The following is a 25,650-nucleotide window of genomic DNA, read 5'->3' as shown; positions in this document are numbered from 1 at the left end:
TTTATGTTTTATTAAATTCAATTATCAAAGAGAAACAAAATTAAAAATGTAAGCCACATACAAAATATAGTGCATAATATTGTGCAAATGTTAAGGTTATCCCTTACAATGCAAAGTGTGATACTAGTGGTAACATCACACATGCTATTAGATCTACTAATAGGCTATTAGATCTACTAATAGGCTATTAGATCATGCACTGATCAATGTCGATTAAAGGGCATCAAACAAGGTTATGAGAATACCAAACATAGTCAGTTTTTGTTAAGGGAGTATGTATAAGAATCTTACTGTGCATACAGGTACTCACATACAGTTTTTTCCATGGGCACAATTGGGCCTCAATCTATGAAATATTATAACAAAATTATAAGGCTGCTTCTCATCATTCCTGTATGTATGAAGCTTTTCCACTTCATTGTTCTTAAGGATCAACTGATCCTGCTTTCATTCTATGTCTAAAAAAACTGACTTTGATTTGTCTTCCCTAAAATGGCTACCCAGTCTTCTACATTTCATTTCTGTTTGTTAAAAGGAAAGTGTGTGTTTAAGCCGGTACTGAATGTATACTCACCCCCAGATACCACTGCCTAGTGACAAAGTACGGCAAACTGGAGCCGCTGGCAGAGATAGACCTCCGACCCCGATGCCTTGCCCAGGTGGAGGTGCACTGCGAGGACAAGGTTGTACAGGTCAGTCGCCACCAAGTCATAAAAAGAAAATAAAAAAAAATGACTTAGTGGTACATGTAGTAGGTTTGTGTACATGTCAATTAGAAAAGTTAGTCAAAATAATAAATACTAAATATTTATTAAAAGATTATAATAGATCAACCTTTTTTGAGCAAACGCCCCCATGACCTTGCCCTGATCCTCTGGCGCGCCCCCCCCCCCAATTAAAACAATTATAATTAATATACTATAAACAAATTAATAAATTAATAAACTAACAACAACCCCACTCACACTCCTGTTGTATTGCTTAAAGGTGTCAATGCATCGTTTTTCATTGATTTTGCAGTGGTCACTAATAGAAATGAATGCTTGGTTTTGGTGAAAAGAATATAGAAAATATTAATGAATATTCTTGACTTGCAAATATATCACCTCTGATTGGCACAGCACTGTCCATCACTGTAATAAACCCAATTAAACTTCCAGAGCGACATGGGGGGAGGAGAGAGAGAGAGAGAGAGAGAGACAGAGAGAGAGAGAGAGAGAGAGAGAGAGAGCAATCGATCTATTGGCCAAGAAAGAAGAGTTGAGGAAGAAATGGTTGGATTGCAAATTCATTCACCGTGACCGCCGACTCCCGGCCGCCACGTCTCCCGTCGTGCAGCGGCACCCCGCGGCCCGGGCACTGTGACCTTGGGCACCGCGACAGTGGCCACGGCACTCCCGCGTCTCCCGTGACTCCCGCCATGCCCCGTGAACGAATGAATGAATGGCGCGGGAACCACGGGCAACGTGGGCAACGCGAAAACAGATCGCACGCAGAGGCCTAATTAGGCCTATATATTTTGTATTTGAAATGCAACGGTCTTTTCGTGGAGATTACGCTCAGAGCATCTGGAATTGAACAACAGCAAGAGGAAGGAGGAAAACGGGCTGTGAAACAAAAATTGTTTGATTGTGTTGTGTTGGTTATTGAACTGTTAACCCGCGAACTTGGGTTATGTTTATCAGCGTTCCCATAGAGATCATGACGATAGCTGTAACGGGAGTCCGGGCGTGTGCAGGACCGAACCGCGCTGTATGACCACTGTTCCACTGCGCATAGACAGTAAAAAGTAGCTGAGACGGTAGAGGGGTTAGAAACCAATAAATTAAAATAGACTATTTATTTCAGGTAGCCCTATTTTTTCACCAAAAAAATTCAAAACCATGAAAGTTTTAAATCCCCCCCCAAAAAATGGGAAAAAAATCACATTCCCAGCGCCCCCCTAGGTTGTGCGAACGCCCCCCGTTCCGCCCCCGTTGAGAAACCATGTAATAAATCATCGATATCCACCCACATTGGACCTCATTTAAGATCATTTTTGTATTTTTATACTTTTTTTGTACTTTTAACTTTCTCGTACTTTGGTGCGCATTGAGGTTGTACGATATTGTACGTTTCAGCAAACGCTGTACAGGAAATCATCCAAAATGATGGGTTAAAAAGCTGAATTACATCTGTTCGTAAATTAGTGTAAACATTCATTAGATGTGAATAAGCATGATTTCCATCCCAAAAAGGCTAAATCCGTCCTTCGGAGGAGACGTAAAACCGAGGTCCTGACTCACTGAGGTCATAAAAGATCCCAGGGCACTTATCGCAAAGAGTAGGGGTTTCCCCGGTGTCCTGGCTAAAACTGCCCAACCTGGCTCATTCAATCTGGCCCCCTAATCATCCTCCTCTATAATTGGCTGACTCTTTAATTCACTCACTCTCCACCTCAAGCTGGTGTCTGGTGAGCGTTCTGGCGCCGATTGGCTGCCATGCATCACCCAAGTGGGTGCTACCTTGTATCCAAACATTAGTCACCGGGAACGTCGAGCTGCAAAGCTAACTACATCTAGCTGGAAAGGTGAAACGTTTAGCTGGGAAGCTAAACCAAATCGACTGCAAAGCTTCAATAGTAATACAACTGGCCAGTCTCCAAACTGCAGTTAGACCATGGCTTCTACCCCTCCTAAAACGAAGGATGAAAAGCCTGGACGGGTGTGCGTTTGCGGGAACCATATATCTGAGAAAGATACCCACCTCACCTGCAACGAGTGCCTCGGGCTGAGACGTGCCCGAGAAGCACTAGCAGGGCTCCAGACTAACTTTTTTCACTAGGAGCACTGTAGCCCCTAACTGAAAATTTTAGGAGCGCAACCAGAAATTTTAGGGGCACACAACGTAAATCAACATGCTAAACAAATATTCACATTTATACTAATTTTCACTGTATTAGGCAAGGCAAGGCAAGGCAACTTTATTTATATAGCACTATTAAAGCACTATTACTAATAAATATTTTGATAAAAGATGCAGAAATTACAATGTGCTGTTTCAAATTCAGTGTCACATTTTATTTTGAAGATGCAACATAGTGAGATATACAGTACTATATATAAAACATAGATTCAGAATAAAAAAAAAAGCTTAGTAACCTTTCTAACAAATGTGTGTAAACATTAGGGGCAGTGGCCAATAACATTCCAACTAGAACAAGTAGGCCTAAACAACTTGTGCCTTTACTTAGAGCAGATCTTCCTGTGTTCCACTAGGAGGCTCAGAAGGCCTGCCGTTGTAATTTGGCCTCCTAGACCTTTGACCCGAACTGAACCATGTTTGTACAGCTTCCTTGGCATCAAACTCTTGTAAACTAGGTCCCTCCATGCTAATTCGAATCAAGTCCTCCACAGTGTTTACATGTAGGGACCCCCTGACATCAGATTTAATCCTCTTCTGAGCAGAAAATCCCCTTTCACATACAGCAGAGGAGACCGGGAGGACCAGCATGATGTGCACAAGATGTAGGATGTTCTAAAAGAATGGATCATTAGCATAGGTTTTATTTAATCAAAAAGTAATAATTGCTAAATCAACAAGGGATATGATAATAATGGGTTATCTTCTAATCAGAGCAGAATGGCAACTTTGTTACCATCATCTACCATAAGGCATGGTAAGTGTGCCTTATCTACCATAAGGCACAAGACTTGTCCATGTAGTTCCTGAAGATTAATGTCTTCATGGAGTGATACTTCTCTCTAGCCAGATTGGAATCACAGCCATTTCTGAAAAGAGTGAAAGGAAAAAGTTACCAAACAATCTAGGTTAAGGATCAAAGTAGATGTTTGAAATGTTGCTTTGTGCTATACTTTTTATATCTTTATGATAATTTAAAAATAGTCACTAACCTTGTTAAGACAGAGGAGAAGTGGTCTAGCAGGAAGTCCAGCTCCTCTGCACCATTGTCTGTTAACTGATCTCGTTGCTCTGGCCAGGAATCATGACTGAAAATCTTGAATGACTTCACTGCCTTTGCTGTTGCTGATGTAGACTCTTCATCTATCAAGGAATAGAAAGACAGAGTTGAGAGAAAGAGAAATATGATGGTGTCATAATGATAGCTTATCTTATCTTCACAGATTTTTTTTAACCTATAATTCTGTGCTTTCACTTACGAAGCAGACTGCTGAATCTTTGCTTCAAATGAAGCGCAGTGCAGTCTATGGTTGCTCTCACTGCTTGTTGCAGCTTAGGTGTGCTTGCCATGGAGAGTCCTTCCTTTCCCAGCCCAGCAGCTTCACCTTTGATGGTGATCCCCTGAGTTCACACAATGTTCAACATTTAGACAAGAAACAATTAAAATAAACTCCAAAGCTAAAATTGACAACAAAAAGAAAAAACTGCTCACCTGATGCTTGTATACAGGGTGAGGCTCACGCTCACCCTCTTGTTGTCTTCTCTGGGCCTGAAGGTCTGCCAGTAATTCTGCCAGCCTACCACCCGGCTTGCATCTCACTGACATTGCCTCAATAGTTGCAATGAGATTCTCAATTCCATTCACAGCCTATAAAACATTTTCCTTGTGAAACACATAAAGGGGAAAAGCTACATGTAACTTGATCAAAATTATTTGCAGCCTACTCTGTTTTAATAAGGTTCAACTATATTCTTAACATGTCAACATTACCTGAGGCAAAATAACATTTCTTTGGAGAAAAAGGCTGAATTTGCTTATGGCCCCAAACAAGTCAGCCAAGAAGTGACAGAAACCCACAAAGCTTCCATCTTCCATCATCTTCTTGACCTGCAAGACATAACCAATTAGTAACCACTAACCACAAATATTATTTGTTAACAGTTATTTGCAGTGTTGCGCCTGAACGCGTTCACTGAACGAAAGTTCATGAACTCGTTCATATTTTGGGCGAACGTGAACTGAACGTACTGTATTACTGCCTGATGAACGTTACTGTGAACTCGTTCATTCTGGTGTCAGTGAACGGCACGCTCACTCGGTTTAACTTCGTTCAATGGGGGGGTTATTTCTCTATCAACATGGCGGATGCGCGCGCAGATCGCCGTGTTGTTTGACCGGTTGCCATGGTAATCTCCGTGCGGTTCATTTGCAGTTGAGGTGTTGCCAGCTTACTGTTACATTAAACTGTAATCAGAAAAGGTGGTTATATGCTATAGACCCTATAGTATCTGTCATATAAAGGCTGGGACGAATTTCATATTATAAATATGTACAGTTTATTTTGAAAGTATAGACCAGCGCGATTCCCATTGAAACGAATGGCGCGGTGATTATTCTTCAAAACGAGAGCTGTTAAATTGTGGAAAATGAATTAAACTGTAATCAAACAAAGCGGTTATATGCTATAGACCCTAGAGTATTTGTGGTATAAAGGCTCAGACGAATTTCAAATTATAAATATGTACAATCCATAACGTTAGCTCTCTGGCTCATAGCTCAGCGGAGTAGAATACCTCCTAGAATCATTGCTTGTTGGCCGGAAACGGAAAGGGGGGCTGTTCACGTTTGGTTGTAGTCTTTTCGCTCAGTTCTCGTCTCATCAGTAGGGCTATAACCGAGCGAAAAGACTACAATCAAACGTGAACACTCCCCCTTTCCGTTTCCGCCAACGAGCAATGAGTCTTCCAACAGAAATCAATGGGATTTACAAAATGCGCTAAATGTGCAATACAACACGATAGAAACTGTATTTCGCTACGATACTTGATTCAACCACTCTATATCATCCTAGACAAACCACAAAGGGGGCTCAATGCTCAAAATACCAGAAAAAATGAAAAGCTCACAGCAACATATTGAAAAAAAGAACTATGAACTAGTTCATTTTTTGGAACTGTGAACTTAGTTCAAAATTTTGAATTATGAACGTTTAACTGAACTAGTTCATTTTAAAATTTGTGAACTGAACTTTGAACTAGTTCACGAAGAAAGTGAACTTTCCCAACACTGGTTATTTGTATGCCTCCCATATAGTAAATATTTTTTAAATTAAATACAGAGCTTCTTTGATCTCCTAGCAATATCAGAATTGGTGGATGATGCAGTCAAATGGTCCATGTGGTAAAATACTGCTGTGAACTGGCCAGGGTTCTGCAGATGTCCATCCTTTCCTCCAGGTTTCAGCAAGGTTTGCAGGGCCCGGTTCACATGTGGAAGCCAGCGTGTCCAACTGACACTACCCAGTACTTTGACAAGCACACCCAACTCCTCTCCAAGTGCTCGTAGTTCTCTAATAGACTTGCAGCTGAAGTGGTATGTCTTCCAAACCATGTTGAGGAGACTGTAGACATGATCCACCATGGAAATTTTCCTTTGCACAGATAGCATTGCAAGCTCCAGTCTACAATTTCAATGAATTAAACTTAAATAAAAAATGCATTGTTTAGGCTACAACCCTTTCTTTATTCTGAAGGTTCCCATGTAACCTACCTATGTGGCATGCAATGAAATGGGACAATAAAAGCCCCTGCCTCAGCTTGGAGGAGGGCTATTACCCCTCCTTTATGCCCGAGATTGACAGCTGCACCATCATCTCCCATGGCGACCGTCTTCTCTAACCACCCTGTTTCTGTCCCTAGATGCTGGAAGGCCTCTTTGGTGGCATCATATACACCTTAAAATTAAAAAGGGGTTATATTAGTTAATTTAAGATAAACAATTCTCATCTATCCCAACGGTTTCCACGTGTGCGCGCATGCGTTCGACGAGCACGGAAGCGACAGTCACGGGAGTGCGCCCGCTTGTCATGCCGTTTGACAGGACGCTGCGCCTCCACTCTGCCCGCTCGTGTGAAAAGCCCTTTATGGCACCTGAAGTGATTATTTAAACTACAAACATATTCACAGTAAAGACAGCTACAGAAATTTGTGATCTAAACATAATTTGAATTAAAACATACCTTGAGCGTGTGCGTGTTTCACTCCGATGTGGCCAATCGAAATATTCCTTGGTTTCCCTTCAATTAGGATCCTTGCGTATATGATTTTGCATTCCTTTGTTGAAACGTCGGTGTCCCCATCGATCATAATTGATATATACGGAGCAGCCTTGATCTTCGTGTAAGTCTTCCCCTTCAGAGTATCCACAATTACTCCAACGAATTGTACGCATGCTGTATCGTTGTTGTATGTGTCGTAACATTTTAAGCCATTCTTCCTTTTAAGGTCGAGCTGGCTTTTGAACTGGGTAGTTCCTCCTTAGCAACAAAGTATGCCGTGTTAAATTTCAGCATCATTTCTGCCTCATCTGCGCTATGATTTACAGCCTCTAGTCTTTTAAAAGCAACCAGCAGTGGCGTTGCTTTTTCATTTATTAACATGTCTCGGCATACTCTATGCTTGAGGCTAAGATTGTGTTTAACTAGCGTATTGTGTTTAACTAGCGTATTGTGTTTAAACTGCGAAGTACCGGCAGTGGCAAACTTGGTGTTCCCCGCAGTTCTGGGGTAGCGACTGCAACATTCGCAGTTCATGGAGTTCGTCTCCTTACAGTACCATAACCAGCTGAATTCTCACAGCCAGTCTTCCCTAAAATTTTGGGTTCAGCCCTTGTTAGCCACACGATCCTCCGAATCATCATCCTCCGACTCTGTAGACTGTGGCACTGGCACACTACTAGCCGCAAGTGCCGCAGGTTGGAAGAACGAATCAATTGTTTGCTTGATCATTGTTCGAATGGCAGGTTGAGATCGTTCTCCTTCTCACAGACCCGCGCCGGTTTCCCGCGCACGATAATCTCTATGACCCTCCCCCTCCTCACATTAGCCACTTACTGTGGCCATTCCCTATCTTTCTCACACTAATTGGCCTGCTTACAGATTCCGGATTCATTGATGCGCCCCTTCCACGCTTAACAAAAATTTGTTGCGCATTCTCAAATTTTGCACACGACTCCCAATGAAAAGTCTCCGGCGTCGGCTAGCTCGCCATGTAAGCCTGACAGACGAAGACCCGTTGCTGTCGGAGCCCCCCATTCCTAGCGGCCAGATTCAAGTAGAAGAAACCCGCGCGACCTAAGCACAGAGTGTGCGAGAGGCGATGACGGCGGTTCCCCGGCTATCGGCACAAGCCTACACGATGTCGGCAGGCGCGCTGCCACAAAGCTGGAAATCCCATGGCCCAGCGCTCCGCCCGAAAAAGACCGGTTCCCGGTACGAAGGCAAGCGTTTACCCCGGGTGCAAAGCGCGGAGAGACAACTTCTCCCCTTATTCCCCTAGTGTGTGGAATAGGCTACCTGCACCTGGTCACAGCCACTCTCATCGAAGAGCTCGATCCAGGGGGGAGCCACGCTGGAATGCGTATGCCATGGAGGAAAGAGGACTGTTCAAGTGGCCACTTGTGGAGCCGCTGGTCGCTCACCATCTCCACCCGGGTCAGAAAGCCCTATCCACATCATCCGCCCCGAGCTTCCCGTCGAAGACGGACGGTTTCCAGTCTTCTATGACTGACAAAGCATACAAGTCTGTGGCTCTTGGTGTGCGAGCCGTGCAGGTTTCGGGAAGGGCTATGGGCACCATGGTGGTGCAGGAGAGAGCACGTTGGCTCAATTTATCCAGCCTTTCTCACCGCAAGAAAGTCCAGCTCCTGGATGTTGCGGTGGATCCAAAGGGCTTGTTCGGCCCCGCTATGACCACCATGCAACGTCGTTGTGAGGAAAAGAAACGGGAGGGTGAGGCTCTGCAGACCTGCATGCCCAGGAAGATGCAGCCTCCCCTCGCTCCGACTTCCCGGCCATTCTTTGCACAGGCGGTAGCGTGGCCTCCGCCAAACTACAGGATTCCGAGACGTCCCAGCTCGCATCCCAGACCTCCAGCTCAACCTAAGACTGAGGCTGGGGCTACGTGGGCCAACAAACCAGCTGCACCAGTGGATCAGCAGGGAGGCAAGCCAGCACCACTTCGGCCACGCCCGGGCAAGAGGCCTGCGACGGTTTACAGTTACGAAACCCCTCCACTGTCGAAAGCACAAACATGTCTACAGCAATACAATTTTACCTCCTAGTGCATCCAGGCCGAGGTCCGAGGGCCCTGCTTTTGAAAAAAAGACAAATATTAAGCCATGTAAGCCCTTTGTCAGGGCAGGCTATAAACAGGGGGAATGCAACGCTCCCTGCCACAAGGGGGCAGCGTTGCTCTGCCTGTGGCACTGACGCCGGCAGTCGGCTCACTCGCACAGCGAATGCAGCACTGGCGGTCAATTGTAAAATCAGAGTGGCTTCTGAAGACCATGGAAAAAGGGTACATTCCCCTTCAAGTTTCTCAAGAATAATACACTCGCAGGCAATGGGGGAAGTGGCTCACTTTCTTGCAGCAGAGATAAAGTCTCTACTGGAGAAATGCGCGATTCAAGTGGTTCCACCAGCTCAAGCAATGAGAGGGTTCGATATGGACGACTTTCTCCTGGCTGCGAGTTCAGCACAGGATGCAGTTGCACATACGGAACACACGATGGCACACTTGTCATCGCTGGGGTTCAGGTTCAACTTGAAGAAAGGTGTATTGACCCCTTCTCAATCAATAACTTTCATCGGGCTGTCTCTGGACTCAGTCACAATGAGGGCTCGTATAACTCCAGACATAATGAAGGCGATACATGCATGTCTCATTTTGTTTCGCAGGGGAACTTATGTCACATTGAGAGATTGCCACAGACTATTGGGTCTGATGGCGTCAGCCCTGGTGGCGGTTCCCCTTGGCAGGCTGTATATGAGGGGTTTTCAACGTTGGGTGTCGAGACTCGGTCTGGACCCACAAATTCATGCACACCGCCGCATATTTGTCAGAGTGGACTGCGCGCTGGCGCTTTGCAAGTGGAAGCATCCGTATTTCCTTACACAGGGTGTGCAACTTGGCACGATATGTGCGAGGAGGGGTGCCACCCACGAAGGGCGATCAGAGATCGGCCAATGGAGATCGGAACTGTACTCTGTTCACATCAATGTTCTCAAACTTATGGCAGTGCTCCTGGCATTGAGACATTTTCTGCCGTGTGTAACAGACGCTCATGTTCTGGTAAGGACAGACAATACAACGGTAGTGGCCTTCATCAACAAGCAGGGAGGTTTGTGCTCCCCTCAACTACACAGACAGGCACCCAAACTGATCCTCTGGAGCAGCGGCAATCTACTCTCACTCAGGGCAACGCATGTGCCTGGAGTGATGAACCACGGCGCAGATTTACTCTTATGAGGTCACCCTCGTTATGGAGAGTGGAGACTTCATCAAGAGGTGATGAATCTGATTCGGGACCACTACGGGTGCCCGTCAGTAGACCTGTTTGCCTCCAGATATAACACACAATGTCCCCTGTTCATCTCTCTGAACGATCCACAGGCTCCACTCGGGGTGGACGCATTGGCGCACGCGTGGCCACGCACACTCCTTTACGCATTTCCCCCGTTTGCTCTGATAACCCCCACATTAGACAGAGTGAGGAACAAGGGTCTAATTGCTATTCTGGTAGCGCCGAATTGGCCTCAGAAACAGTGGTTCGCGGAGATAGCACAAATGCTTTATTCTCAGCCGTTGCGACTCCCGCTGTGCAGGGATCTGTTATCCAAGGCTCGGGGGGAAAGTTTTTCATCCCCACCCAGAACGTCCAGCTCTCTGGGCTTGGCCCTTGAAAGGATAAATCTAACGTCATGGGGCCTGCCACAGAATGTTATAATGACCATCCAAAGCGTGAGGGTGCCTTCGACGCGTACTTGTATGAGGCTAAGTGGCGTGTCTTTGAGGGTTGGTGTACTGATGTCCCCTCCCAGTGTTCTGTTGATACTGTGTTGATATTTCTACAGTCTCTCCTTGACAAGGGGAGAGCTTTTTCTACGTTGAAAGTGTATCTCGCTGCCATATCAGTGTGTCACGTGGGTATTAACGGTAAGACAGTGGGACAGCATCCTTTGGTCTGTAGTTTCCTGCGGGGAGCACGTCGTTTGCGCCCTGTGTCAAAACCACTAATACCTGGATGGGATTTGCCACTGGTGTCGGGGGCTTTATCGGGCCTCCTATTGAACCACTGTCAGAAGTGGACGCGAAATCGCTTTCCCTTAAGACGGCGTTGCTCATGGCGTGGAGTCTCAGCAAAACGAGTTGGTGATCTACATGCTTTATCGGTGCATTCGTCATGTATGCAGTTTGGCTCTGGGGACTCTAAGGTGTCGCTGCGGCGGAACCCGGCATATATTCCTAAGGTCATGGACACGTCCTACTCGTGCCTTTCCATGGGGTTTAATGCTTTCTACCCTCCGCCGTTCACGTCTGCAGAACAACGGCGGCTACATACCTTGTGTCCTGTGCGCGCTCTGAGAGCTTACGTGTCAAGGACTCTATCGTTTAGGAAAGCGGATCAACTGTTCGTCTCATGGTCTGGTCCTCACAAGGGTAAGCCTATCACGAAGCAGCGTTTATCACACTGGGTTGTTGAGGCTATAGCTTTGGCTTGTTCAGCAAAAGGGCTGGTGGCGCCTGTTGGTTTGCATGCGCATTCAACAAGGGGCATTGCCACATCGTGGGCCTTGTTTAAAGGGGTTTTGTTGCAGGAGGTGTGGGAATCCGCTTCTTGGGCTTCACCCACTACGTTCATGAGATTTTACAGACTTGACGTAAATGTGCCTCGCTTGGCTCATGCTGTCTTGAGTGTGAACTCATAGGGAGAGCAGGACGCTCTGTCATAATTGGAATGGTCGCGTATCGTTGAGGTTGGCCTGTCCGGCAATACGGGAGTAAACATATCCCATATGTGAGATACCTCACGATTGCTTGAAAGAGAACTTAAGGTTACGACCGTAACCCCGGTTCTCTGATAGCATGAGTGAGGTATCTCACCGGATTGCCCTTCTTGCGGTGAGCGAGAAGAGGTTGCTGCCTTGAATGACGGTCAGATAATTATATAGGGGGCTGACCTGGGTGCGTCAGACGTGGCCAGCCAATCATGGCTGGCGTAGTGATAAAGTGCTTCTGAGGGATACGCGGGGGAGGCGTACCCATATGTGAGATACCTCACTCATGCTATCAGAGAATCAGGGTTACGGTCGTAACCTTAAGTTTAGTTTTGTCTGTTTAGTAGGGCTGTCAAGCTCTGTTCGGCTGATCGATTGTTTGGTCCAAATACACTTGTTCGTCCAATTCTCATTGGTTGGACAATCGCTGTCAGCTTGCTCGCTAGTATGTGACCCGCTTTACATGATTGAAGCTTTTCTGTAACCGAGCCGGACTCGGACCAAGAGTTGATCTAAACCAACTGACTTTCTCGTAACAGCACTTGCATGATATTTATGCTAGCACAATACCTGCACAGGGTGGCCAACTTTTGGCCTTGGGCTGGAGTGAGACTATGTAAAATTTCAGTATTTTTTTTCGTTTTTTATGACAGTCCTTGTTTGCTTAATATAAGCCCAGATTTATGTAAAAAAAAAAAAGGAATAGAATGGAAACGCTTTTTCAAAATGTACAATTAATTTATTGATTGCACTATATATATATACATACATTTGCAACTATAGTTGAAGTCTGTACTATCTGGACATACAATTAGACTGATGGCAAGGCTACGTCAGTAGTGACAACACAGACGTACACAATTTTATTTGACGATAGATTATTCGATTTGTTAGGCTATTTATCTGCTTAACTTGATAGTCATCCAAACTTTCAAACGGGCATCAGTGGGCTCTGACTCCGAAACATGCTCCGAACCTATGCTCTGAACGCTCTCTGAACTTATCACAAGCACGTTGTAGGCAGATGTTACAGCGAAGTTTAAGGCAAATGTTACAGCCTTAAACTCCTCTCCTGTCATTAAGTAAGGGATAATCACCTCAAGGCAGGGCAATAAACAGTTTGATATGCCTGGCTCGTGGAAGGCTTACCGGTAACCTTCCTCGAGCAGGGCATATCAAACTGTTTATTGCCCTGCCTTGAGGTGATTATCCCGTTTATTGTACTTCTTGCTTGCCAACATAATAAAACAATTCAAATACTTTAATAATTATGCTTTTTCTTATTCGTATTTCATGCTTATTAAATGTATACTCTGTTTCAGCTCTCCCTCAAAAAGTAATTATGATCGATCAAACATGCAATATTTTGGACACCTCGAAGGGCATTATCCCGCTTATACCATGGTGACTTGCCAAAGAAAATAAATTAAGAACATTAATTTATATTTTCATGCGTTTTACAATCCAAATATAACGTTTTTCACAACCCATAATTTAGTTTCCCTGGTAACGCCTGAGGGTTTGACTAATACCTGGAACAATCATTACCCTCCCTTAAGGTTCTTATGCAACGAAAAAAGTTGTTCACTCCTCCAGTAAATAGGACGGACCTTAGATACGACTTGGAAACGGGAGGTATTCTAGTCCGCTCAGCAATGAGCCAGAGAGCTAACGTTATGCATTGTACATATTTATAATTCGAAATTCGTCCCAGCCGTTATACCACAGATACTCTAGGGTCTATAGCATATAACCGCGTTGTCTGATTACAGTTTAATTCATTTTTCACAATTTACCAGCTCTTGTTTTGAAGACTAATCTCTGCGCCATTCGTTTCAATGGCAATCGCGACGGTCTATACTTTCAACATAAAGTGTACATATTTATAATTTGAAATTCGTCCTAGCCTTTATACCACAGATACTATAGGGTCTATAGCATATAACCGTGTTTTCTGATTACAGTTTAATGCATTTTTCACAATTTACCAGCTCTCGTTTTGAAGGCTGAACAGACAGTTTGACTGGAACTACTTAGCAGGTGTTCATATATCAGGGATTAATGGACACCCTGCAGCCAATCAGAATCGAGTATTCCAAAAAATACAAGCGGCATATTGATCTACTATTTGATGACGCTGTGCTCAGTCAGCAGCAAGTACAACCGACAAGTCAGCGGGCAACCTGCCGGGTTAATGCCCTCCTCCCAGCCAATCAGAATCAAGCATTCTTAAACAAAGTAGAATAAGACACAATAAGCTATGGTCTAGTCTATCAACCGAAAATTACGGATTGAGAGGGGAGAAAAATGGATTTTGGCGTGAGATTGATGCTGAAAGTGTGAGTGACGAGCCAGATGCGTGACAGTTAGCAACCCTGCTGGCATGCATGTAAAGAAAGAGCATCATATTTCTTAACATGGTTTCTTAACATGGTGTCCATTAATCCCTGATATTTGGACACCTTCTAAGTAGTTCCAGTCAAATTGTCTGTTCAGCCTTCAAAACGAGAGCTGGTAAATTGTGAAAATAGTTCATTTCATAGCATTTAGCGAGGTCTTTGTTGGCTTGTTAGCATAGAGCGCAATCTGGCCGATTAAGTAAATCTAGAGATAACAATGTTTAACAAATGCATATGTTTATAATAAAGAGTTGGTTGAATTATATTCTACCAATATTTTCTACAGTCTGACAGTCTGACATGTTGTTTTATAATCAGTGTTGGGCAAGTTACTTTATAAAAGTAATTAGTTACAGTTAGTTACTTCTCCCGAAATGTAACTAAATTAGTTACTCAATTCCAAATTCTAAAAGTAACTAGTTACTGTGGAAAGTAACTATTGCATTACTTTGAAGTACATTTTTAAAGGCTCAAATGTTACAAATAATTTGGACCCCACCTCCACCCAGCTTTGACAGAACTTAAAATACATGTGCATGTTCAATTATTCTCTTTTGGATTATTTGAGCTCACCATTTCTGTTTCTCGTTGACTCACTTATGTTGTTGTGTGTCCGACTATGCATGCCTTTGAATATGTGTAAACAACACCTGCCCAACTCTACCTCTGATTGGCTTACCATCAAATTTTACTCTACCTCAGCCAATCGTTATCATTAATGCGATTGTCTCCTGCCCACTAACGAAGGAAAAACAGTAAAGGAAGAGAGAGATCTAGATGGTCTAATGTAAAAACAGCTTTAATCATAGTAAAGCGCCATATTTTTTGGAAGTAACTGTAACAGCGTTATAATGATAGGAAGAGTAATCATTAGATTACTTGTTACTGAAAAAAGTAACGCTGTTAGTAACGCCGTTCTTTATAACACCGGTATTCCCATTTTTTAAGATATTTTTAAATCTAAATCATAAATCAAAACATGGAATAGGAATCGTTTGGCCAAACAATGTGACGTTTTTTTCTTTTGTCAACCTAACATGACTAGTACGATATGTTTTGGACCACTTCGATTTTTTTCGTTTCTATGAGAAAGTTCAAAATACAAGAGTTTTGGTAAATGCTCTGTAAACGCTCTCTATAGGAATGATTTAAGAACAATATTGTGCGTATGAGTGGTTCTGGTATGAGGCCCAATGTCTGTTATTTATTTTCTTCACTTTTTCTACTAGAAATGTCCATTGTCCAAAATATGTGTTGTTGCACCTGGGCTCGGCGTCTTCATTTGTCGGTAACGCTTTATATTAAGGTCCTTGTATTAAGCCTTAGTTTATATGTAATAAGACCTTATTATATGCTTCTTAACATTAATTTGTGTTAATAAGACTATCATTAAGTTTAAATAACATAATAAACATGTTTATGTTCATGAGATTATAAGACCTTTATAAGCACTTAAGAAACTTGAGAAACTTGTCAACCATGTATTGATTGCTTAATAACATTAATAATGGTCTTATATATAATAATGACATTCTTATAGTTGTTAATAAACGCATTACAAACCCATTTATTGAGTCCTACTTACTTACCTATTATGTCATTGTTAAACCTTGAATTAAGATTGTAAGATGTTTTTGCTTATTAAGGTTAATAAATCCTTTATTAAACTGCCAATTATGCATTTTGCAGGTACAGGATTTAAAGCGGGAACCAAGCTTATTAAGGTTAATAAGTCCTTTATTAAACTGCTAATTATGCATTTTGCAGGTATGGGATCTAAAGCGGGAACCATGCTTATTAAGGTTAATAAGACCTTAAATATACACTTAATAACAGTTAATGAGTACTATATATTATCAAGATTGATAAAAGGTAAAATAAAAAATACACATACCGTAAATACAAATACAAAATATATTAATTTTTTTAATTTTAAAAACTTCAGAACGTATTCTTGAACATCAACATTTAAAAAAACGGGCTAGACGAATCCGAGTCCGGCTTCTCCATGGCCTCAGGGGATGGTTGCGAATTCTTCTGGGGGGTCTTTCTTGATACTGTATAAAGAAACCTACCACAATAGACACTTAGCAGATAGGTTACAATAAGCATTAAGCCGTTTAGACATGGATTCATGACACTGTTAGAATTAGATTCATTTGGTTACCTAGTTTCATATGATAGCATAAGCTAAACATTAGCTCAAATGTAGCACGCCAAAGCCTCTGAAAGAAAGTAATGTAAGCCAAAAAAGATTGCCAGCAAACAGCTAGCTAGCTAGAATCAGCTACCATTACTGTAGCATCACATTCTTAAACTTACCAGAGACTCATCCTCCAGTTCGGACCTCTTCCTCTTATCCATGTTTTCTGTACTTGTTCCTGTCTTTTGTCAGTAGTTGGTCTGGGGTGCTCGTGCCGACGATTCCGACATGTTCTCCGAGATGCGAGTGCAATTGATGACATCGCTTTAAATCAGTGCGGAGCGAGAGCGCTAGTGTATTAAACAGAAGAAGCTCAACATTTATCTCCGAAACACAAACTTCGCTGCTCAGACCCCTAATTGGGGGTCAAGCAGCGAAGCTGCGAGACCACCTATTGTTTTCGTACGTTTTCTTATTATTATTATTTTACCTCCATGAGAGTCTATGGCAGACCATAGAACGCCTTGGTCAAAAGTTGTGACAGCCCCATTATCCCATCAAGCAAATTTGAGGTCGCTAGCTCATCAGCTGTAGCGCCACCAACAGGTCAAAGTTGGACATGCATTCATGTTTATAACTTCATCCAATATTCACAGACAAGGTATCATTGGATTCCTTGGTCCGAGCCGAGTTCAACGCACCATATGTCATCGTTTTGCGCCACGATGGATTTTCCGCCATCTTGGTTTATGTCAAAAACCTTCAAAATGCTTCTCCTATCATAAATTTGGTCCAATCATCTCGAAACTTGGCACACATCTTCAGGCCATGCTTGTCAAAAAACATCGAACAGATTTTTCAAATTCAAAACCGTTTGGCTGCTACAGCCAATCAACCTTGACCGCGAAGTCGCCAAACAGGAAGTAAGCCAATATCTCAGCAGCCCTTTGACATATCATAACCAAACTTAGTACATAGACCCATGTCATCATCATGGGGACACTCAATGTTTGGTGACCATTGACCTCTAGGGGGCGCTATAATTAATGAAGACGTGTTTTAACTCATCTCTCTTCACGTGATTATATTTTAAACTTATTTTCAATGTCTGGTGATACTGTCAGACCTCCCCATGCAGCTAATGAATTATTTCTCATGGCAACATCAGAATTTGGCCGCCATGTTGAAAGTTGTCAAAATCAATAGTACATATCCACAGGCCACAGATTATGTCCAATCATCATGAAACTTGCCATATATGATCTTCAGACCAAGTTGAACAAATATGTCAACCAGCTTTTTCAAATCAAAACCGTTTTGCTGTGACAGCCAATTAAACTTTACGGCAAACCCGCCAAACAGGAAGTAAGCCTGTTCTCAGCATCTCTTTAACATATCATAGCCAAACTTGGTACATAGACTCATGACATCATTCTGGGGACATCCAAACAATTTGGTGACCTTTGACCTCAGGGGGACGTCAAACAGGAAGTGAGCTCATTTCCCTGCAAGGCTTTCATGTGTCTAAACCAAACTTGGCTTAGAGTCTTATGACCCTATCCTGTTGATGCCCAAATAATTTGGTGTCATTTGACCTCTAGGGGGGCGTTGTTAGCAGCAAGTCTATTCCAGCCCTTAGAAAGGAACTTCAATGTATTTTCATTGTGATAACCATTTGCCAATAGCTCTCATTGTCAGTAAAATTATATCTAATCGTATGCATTTTATCATGGTCATCATATACTGTATTATATAAAACTGATAACATATCAATAATATTAAATCATCATGTCAATCTGACACACAGCATACAATCAGAACACTACTTCATTTATATCAATGTTAGTTGCGCTGAACAGCGCTCATTAAAGACACTGCACTGCGGTACTGCATGTATAATTCAACAATGTCTTTATTTACGATTTCACCCACTTACAATATAAACCGCAATTCTTACTGGATTAGATGCTTCATGAACCACCTCCAGAACGGATGTTTGTTAACATTGTGTCTCTCTTAGGGATATTGTTCCGAATACCCCTATGCATTTGTGTGATTTCTTCTGTCAGGCAGACGATAATGCGCCCTTACTACTATGGGGTCATTTTTCCATTTTGTAAACATTGACGCATTCTCGCATAATGCTGTAGTTCATTCCACTAGCTGTCATTATTACTAATTACTGAGACGGTCATCATGTACCCACCTAGCCGATTACGTCTGTCCAGCAGAATTAGTTTATTGAGTCCTATTCTGCTTGACCCCCACATCTCTGCTTGCAGCTTTATTTAATATTGATTTTAAGTACCCCGTTTATTTAAAATAGAAGCCGAAGACTGTCAGGTTGGTTTTTACTCCCCTTGATTTCATACAGTAGAAACAGAAACCAGGCCAACCAGTCAGGCTGCCATTTTTCTGAATGGAAGGATGTATTTGTCAATAGGCAAAATAAAGAGTTCATTGTTTATTATGATGTGTTTTTATTTTTTTCTTAAATATATAGATACCTTGACCAAAATACTGAACCGTGGGCCAACTGTACCGTTGCATATCTAGTAACTAATGCTGTGCACATTTTAAGTTGCTCTCCCAATGAAACCTGAAACAATGAAAACATTGATAAAACCTTAATATTGCATTTTCAAGTAAAATTCCAATTTTGTGCACCTTTCTCTCCAGGTGAACGTGCGCTTGGACCAGACGGTGGCGGAACTGAAGAAGCAGCTGAAGGAGGTGGTCCAGCTGCCCACCAACCACATGAGGGTCTACTACATCGACAAGGACCTTTGCTGCGTGTTCGGACCAGAGGAGATGAAGTACAGCACGCGGGCGCTGCACTCCTACAGCATCCGCGACGGGGACGAGATCCTGGTGGTGCCCAAGACCAAATGAGCCACGGGCTTGTTTATATCCTCTCCCCAAGCTCCAGGTCTCAATATTCCACGCTATTGGATGAAAAAAAGAAAAAGGACAGACTGATTGTTTCACTGGTTCAATTGCTAAATTATTCAATAAAAGGCACAGTTAAACTGGGATAGGTATGACACGCAGGTCAAAGTTGAGGTAAATAATGCAGGAAACAGTTCCAAAATGGAATGCAGGCTAGTTGACTGCTGAATTAGGAGAACCACCAATCCGGAGGTAAGGAGTTCCTATTAGATAATATCCTCTCTAGACCAAAATCCCAGTCTTAAACATTAAGGGAATTTCTGGAAGGTTCCTGTGTAAAAAATGGAGACCAAGCTACAAGTCAGGATGGCGGAGCAGCGACCAGGAATGCAGAAGCAGATGGCCGTTGGACACTGGTGCACCAGCAAAGCTCAGCTCTGTCCAAGCTGTTAGTATACGGCTTATCGCACCTTCAGGGGCATCCAAGACCACCAGCTGGCCCATCTGTCACCCAAACCCTACTCGAACTAGTTGGCTATATTGTCATATATTTATTTAAAAACTATGGTTGTTTGTTTTTTGAATCTAAACTTTTAAGTGTAAAGAAAGATTATCAGGAAGAGCAGCGTGTCTTAATTTTAATGTGTGACATTGCAGCATTACAAACCAATACACACACACACACACACACACACGTATATTCACACTTATATGCACAACAACCACCTGTGCTGTACACACAGACATACACAACTGCACAGCAGATTAGGTTGTGTCCTATTCTATCCCTGCTCCAGCCATCTCAGTCTGGGTTCCCTCATCGTCCTTAATGATATCAAGTAATTAAGGACATTAAGGTCCATTTAATACATTATACATGTTATGTACCATTTATATAGATCATATCGAGTTTAACAATTATAAGAATAATAAGCTGCAGGATGGGCAGATATTACTTGATTGACTATAATATCATACAACATAAACACAGGGAAAAGCACCCTGTGTTTATGTTGTATGATAAAATTGTTAATCAAATGATATCGGCCAATACTATATGTATAATATATGTATAATGTAGACAGATATAGGCAAGCTGTCCTCATATGGGCTCTGAGCTCTGTTGACATTGAAATCTGTTCTTCTTTGTTGGTTGCCAATTTTAATACATATTTCAATAATAGGAGAGTAACAGTTCCATTATTTTTCATGAATGGAACATTGTAGCCATGCTAATGTTATCACATCATAAAGATCATGTATTTGTCTCAGACTGCCTTTCAGTGTTTACAATAATCTAGCAGATCATTGTTTCCTTAACTTGCTTCACCATATTTGTTTACTTTGATCAAACAGGACATGTGTTTTTATTTTGACTGAATCCCTTCCTGGCCCTACAGAGCAAAAAGTCACCCTAGACACAGCTGTGTTATCTTCACCAAAGCCAAACTCATTGATTATATTTCTGGGATCAGTGTGTCACCATTTCTTTGAATATCAACGTAAAGAAAAGCTTTTGAAAGAAAAGGATGACAAAGTGGGCCCAAACCACAAATCATACATTAAATTGTTCATTGAAAGTATGCTTCTTTATATTTGCTTGACAACTTTGTTTTTGTTTGATTGATTTACAGCATACAATATGTGTTGAATGCTGTAAATCTGTAAACCCCCCCCCCCCACACAAGTATGATTCAGGATGCCTGAATGTGTATTTGTGTGAGAGAGGAAAGTATGACCATAAGGTCATCCATCACCTTCATTTACACAAAGCCCTTTTAAGGTGTTTGGTATGTCTACCGTTATTGTCTTGAGATCCCACCTTGTTTTTATTTATCAATTTATGGAATGCATTATTTACTGGACTTTTTATAAAAACGATTCATGTTTTTCATTTTAATGGATTAAAATCATATAAAGATGTATTTATTTAATATATTTATGTTTGTTACTCAATTTGGAGTATGCTTTAATTTATTTAAGTTATTTATTGATTTTGTGTGCGAGGATCCGACCTGTTACAATACTAGAACATGATATTTATCAGATCATCTAGAGTTCTTTTGCACAATGTCAGTCTTACCACATAAACACTCACCTTTATTTTGCCCTGTGTAAGTAACAGCTTTTAGCAGGTATTTGATTTAGTTTTGATTCAAATATGCATTCCCATGAAGACTTGAGTGAAATACCTTGCTTCCACACATAGCCACACCTACTAGGTAACTGAAGTGTACTTGCATCTATTTTAACGTCTATTTGCGCTGACAGAGTTGCCTTTTTAACTTAAAGTGCTCCTTTTTGCATTTAAGCACTAGATGATCATGATAGGTCCTCTCGGGCTGATCCATCGATCACTTTGCATTGACCACCTCCATTTTGGACGTAAAGGACCATAGGAATGTTATTGATAGTGATGATGTTTTCGTCATTATGGGAAATGTTGGTGTTTGAAAGTGCCACAGTGTGTATTATGCAGGATGTGGTGAAACAAAGTTTTCATCTGCCCAGTTAAAGGTATATTTATATTTATTTTATTATTATTTTATTTTACATTACTGTAACTCATAAGTAAACATAAAACACCATGATGCATTCTGATGTACAAGCTCTATTCATCTGTATGTACTCATCGATTCATTCAGCTGTAATACATGACTTCAATGGATATGCCTGTTAAAATGTATTCTTAATAGCCTTCTCAGAATCATTGCTTCTCATGCTGAGGTAAAATGCATCATAGAATGGTAATAAAATCTCAATCTCCTTACATTGTCTGACCAATTTTTCATCACACAACGGTATACATTCACTAGGAAAACAAATGTAATCACTTAAATATTTATAGGTACAAACTAATGTATATTAGGGGGGAAAAAATTAAAATGCGTGTAAAAAGAAAATAGAGTAGAGCTCGAGGGAAATGTTATCAGATCCTTGTAATTTAGGGAAGAGGTCAATGCTTCATAATGGGTATCTTAAGTCCCATTTGCCACTTTTGTAGGTCCTCGGGGTATATTCACAGAATATGCATGACGTTTGTTATTGTTCAACTGTGCTTTATGTGCGCCTAAAATAATCGGGACAAAGATTTAATTTGGAATTATTTATACCTAAATAAACTGCGTTTTTGGTGATGTTTACGTTGTCACCAAGGTGACGGTGAAAGGGATGGACTCCTCATGACGTCACCAGGTCTGATTCAACCAATCAGAGACGTGCTTCTTCCTGCACTGACGTCACGTTTAAAGGGAAAATAACAGTTACTTGGTTGCTGTGAACTCTAGAGCCAGTGTTGCCAGATTTCCCTCCCAATCTGGCAACACTGGCGGGTGGTCGGTCGTTACACCGTGTTATCTTATCAGGATAGTAGAGCGGATGGTAGGACGGTACCGCCGGGTTATCATATCAGTAGAGGGTATATATAGTATATATAGGTTCGTAGGTTTTCGGCCGTACATCGCAGCTGATGTTGCAGTAGTCAAACAGCAATACAAGTTCAACAGAAGCCCGGTTTAAGGGAGGGTTAAGGAGGCTCCTGGTCGGACCGGGATGGTTTCAAGCTGGATGGTGAGTACAGCAGCTCCGCTCGGTTCAGCCTGCATGTCGTGTTGGTCCATTAAGTTAGCGAATCATTAACCGATAGTTTCTGGAGGCGGATTCTAGTTACCTCCTCAAACTAGACGTACCATGAAGTGAATACTTTGCCATGTAAAAGTGATATGCTACTTTGAGAACGTCAGGGTATGGTCAATGTTCTCCTCTTCTTCGCACCATCATACTGGTGGTCAGATAAGACTCGCCCTAACCCCACAAGACTGGCCCTCACCCCACAGACTGGCCCTCACCTCACTAGACTGAACCTCATCCCACCAGACTAACCCTCACCCCAGCAAACTGGCCCTCAACCCACAAGACCCAACCAGACTGTCCCTCAACCCACCAGACTAGCCCTCACCCCAAAAGACTGGCCCTCACCCCAGCCGACTGGCCCCAACCCCACAAGACTGGACCTCATCCACAAGACTAGCCCTCACCCCACCAGACTGGCCCTTACCCCACAAGACTGGCCCTCACCCCACAGGACTGGCCCTCACCCCACCAGACTGGCCCTCACCCTCCAAAGTGGCCCTCACTCAACAAGACCCAATCAGACTGGCCCTCACCCCACCAGATTGGCCCTCACCCTAAAAGACTGGCCCTCACCCCACAGGACTGGCCCTGACCCCACCAGACTGGCCCTCAACCAACAGACCAGCCCTCACCCCACCAGACTGGCCCTCATCCCACCAGGCTGGTCCTCACCCTACCAGGCTGGCCCTCACCCCACCAGGCTGGCCCTCACCCCACCAGCCTGGCCCTCACCCCACCAGGCTGGCCCTCAACCCACAGATTAGCCCTCAACCCAAGAGACTGGCCTAGACCCCACTAGACTGGCCCTCATCCCACCAGACTGGCCCTCAGCCCACCAGACTGGCCCCCACCCCACAAGACTGGCCCTCACCATCATGTGTGACATGTCATTCTATTCTGTACATGATTTTATTGATAATTTTTTCTTCTAAAGGAATATGTATGAACAACAGCCAATGATTATATGTATCATTGGCTGTAGTTTGCAGAAAGTGCCCCGAGACCTACTATCTCTACTAACTCTTCCTCCAATCTTTTTTATGGACAAAATGACCAGATTGGGAATTTTTATTTCTCTTCATTCATTATACATCTGTAAGCAGCCTTGAAGAATTTTAATGATGGATCAATATTAGCGACCATCTTATTAGCCACAGGCTAATTATATTATTTCACTGTGTGAAACAAAAAAAAGCTTTTCTGATTACCAGGTTTGGAGGATGTGGATGGTTCCTTGCCAAGGCATGGACTATAAAAAGCTGTGATGCTAGCCCAACTGGAATGCCAGCGAGTGTTCAGGGAATTGCAGAGGTCATCAGAGTCTGCTATATTTATCGTCTCTTGTAACCTGATCTGTGGCATGCTGAATGGTTGATGATACCATCCCTGCTATAATTCTAACCAGGCTGCCTTCGCCACAGCAACCGCCCAATTTACCGCCCTTCCCTTCAATCTTCTCACTCTCTTTTGGCCCTGCGATCCACGCTGTCACAAGGGTGAGCATCTCCTTTCCCAACAAATAGGGCTTCTTATGTCTGTTCTCCTAGGTACCTGCTTTGTGAGTATAGCTTAAGGTGTTTGAGGTGTTATCTGCCAGAGAAGGTTATGACTCCTCTCTTTTACCCAAGCCTGCAAAGGGAGCAACTTTTTCCGGATTGGATAAAACGAGCTGAAGGATGCATCATCAATTTTTAATGATGGGCCATGAAATCTAGAGCACTTGTTGACCAATGGCCGGTATGCTCACTTGGCCTTGTTGACGTTGCATGTTGTTGGCTGTAAAGAGAAAGCTGTTTGGCTGAGAGAGAAAGACTCCTTTTAATCAATTGGTTTTCTTGTTCATCCCATCCGCTATTTTTATTTGTTCGGGGGGGGGGGGGGTGTACGCAGTTTATATGCCCTCATCCTTGAGTCATGAGTTGCGAATGCGGTGTGTTCACAACTGATCACAGAGAATCTGAAAAAGAGTCACCCAAGCCGGTCTAGGTCAGTGGAAATAGAACCCTGCTCCAATGTCAAGATATACGAGCCATCCCTTACCAGGGCCGCGGACAGTTTTGCCCTTGGCCTATATGATGCGTGCTCACAGTAGATTCCCTGTTTTATGTTTTTCAGAAGTCATCATCGACCAGGCTTGTGTGTCTATGTGTGTGAATGTGTAACTGTTTATGTGTAAGTGTGTGTGTAATACTCTGGGTTAGTAGCAGAACAATGTGCTGCGTTGACTCTATTGCCATCTGCAGGGACTGACACACACACAGCTACACCTAAAGTAGGTAAGAGCACTCATGCACCATGCACACTTACCTGTGCACCTATGTGCGCCCACATACTTACACATGCATACCCCCCCCCCCCACACACACACACACACACACAGACGCAGATGCACACATAAGCAATCCTTCCACTCTTCATGCGAGGCGATGAGGTGAGATACCGTAGTGTCCTTGCGTCTTGATCACATATAATCCATAATACATATCCTGCTGGAAATATTGATGTAGTGGGTCCCAGGGAAAGCTCACGTGGCTCTGAAACGCAATTATAGCATGTCTGAGCATAGCAAAGACGCTTGGAAAATTAAAAACTGTATTGCACATTCAGTGTTTCCCCTATATGTATTCAGCATTACGCTGCTTGATTGTCAGCGCCACTGCAAAAAAAAAAAACCTAAATAATTGCAAAAAAATAAATAAAATAATAATCATTTCTGCCAAGGGCTCCAGACTGTGACCAAAATGTGAGAATGTGCAACTGAATTTTTAATTTTTACACGTTAAACGGGGAAGGGGCGAGTCAACGAATCCGGAATCTGTAGCAGGCCAATAAGTGTGAGAAAGATATG

The 25,650-nt window shown here is 42.8% G+C and overlaps 2 protein-coding genes across 6 annotated transcripts in view; both read left to right on the top strand.

The window, feature by feature from the left end:
- tbcela (tubulin folding cofactor E-like a) overlaps nt 1–21,828 on the top strand; it is a 34,833-nt gene extending 13,005 nt beyond the window's left edge. For all 3 annotated transcript variants that reach the window (XM_079731603.1, XM_079731604.1, XM_079731602.1), the window contains exons 10-11: nt 581–692; nt 18,960–21,828. In XM_079731603.1, coding sequence (XP_079587729.1) covers nt 581–692; nt 18,960–19,172 — 325 coding nt within the window. In that variant the 3' untranslated portion in view covers nt 19,173–21,828. The remainder of the gene's footprint in view (nt 1–580; nt 693–18,959) is intronic.
- A 734-nt stretch (nt 21,829–22,562) lies between these two features.
- usp2a (ubiquitin specific peptidase 2a) overlaps nt 22,563–25,650 on the top strand; it is a 58,816-nt gene continuing 55,728 nt past the window's right edge. For 2 of the 3 annotated variants that reach the window (XM_079731844.1, XM_079731842.1), the window contains exons 1-2: nt 22,563–22,739; nt 24,918–25,078. The gene's annotated coding sequence lies outside the window, so the exon portion shown is untranslated. The remainder of the gene's footprint in view (nt 22,740–24,917; nt 25,079–25,650) is intronic. The other variant, XM_079731843.1, reaches the window with a different exon arrangement.

The sequence above is a fragment of the Pollachius pollachius genome (genome assembly GCF_949987615.1).
Source record: "Pollachius pollachius genome assembly, chromosome: 3".
Lineage (NCBI taxonomy): Eukaryota > Metazoa > Chordata > Actinopteri > Gadiformes > Gadidae > Pollachius > Pollachius pollachius.
Note: the sequence above shows the minus strand (reverse complement) of the source record. Positions and strands in the feature narration are given on the sequence as shown.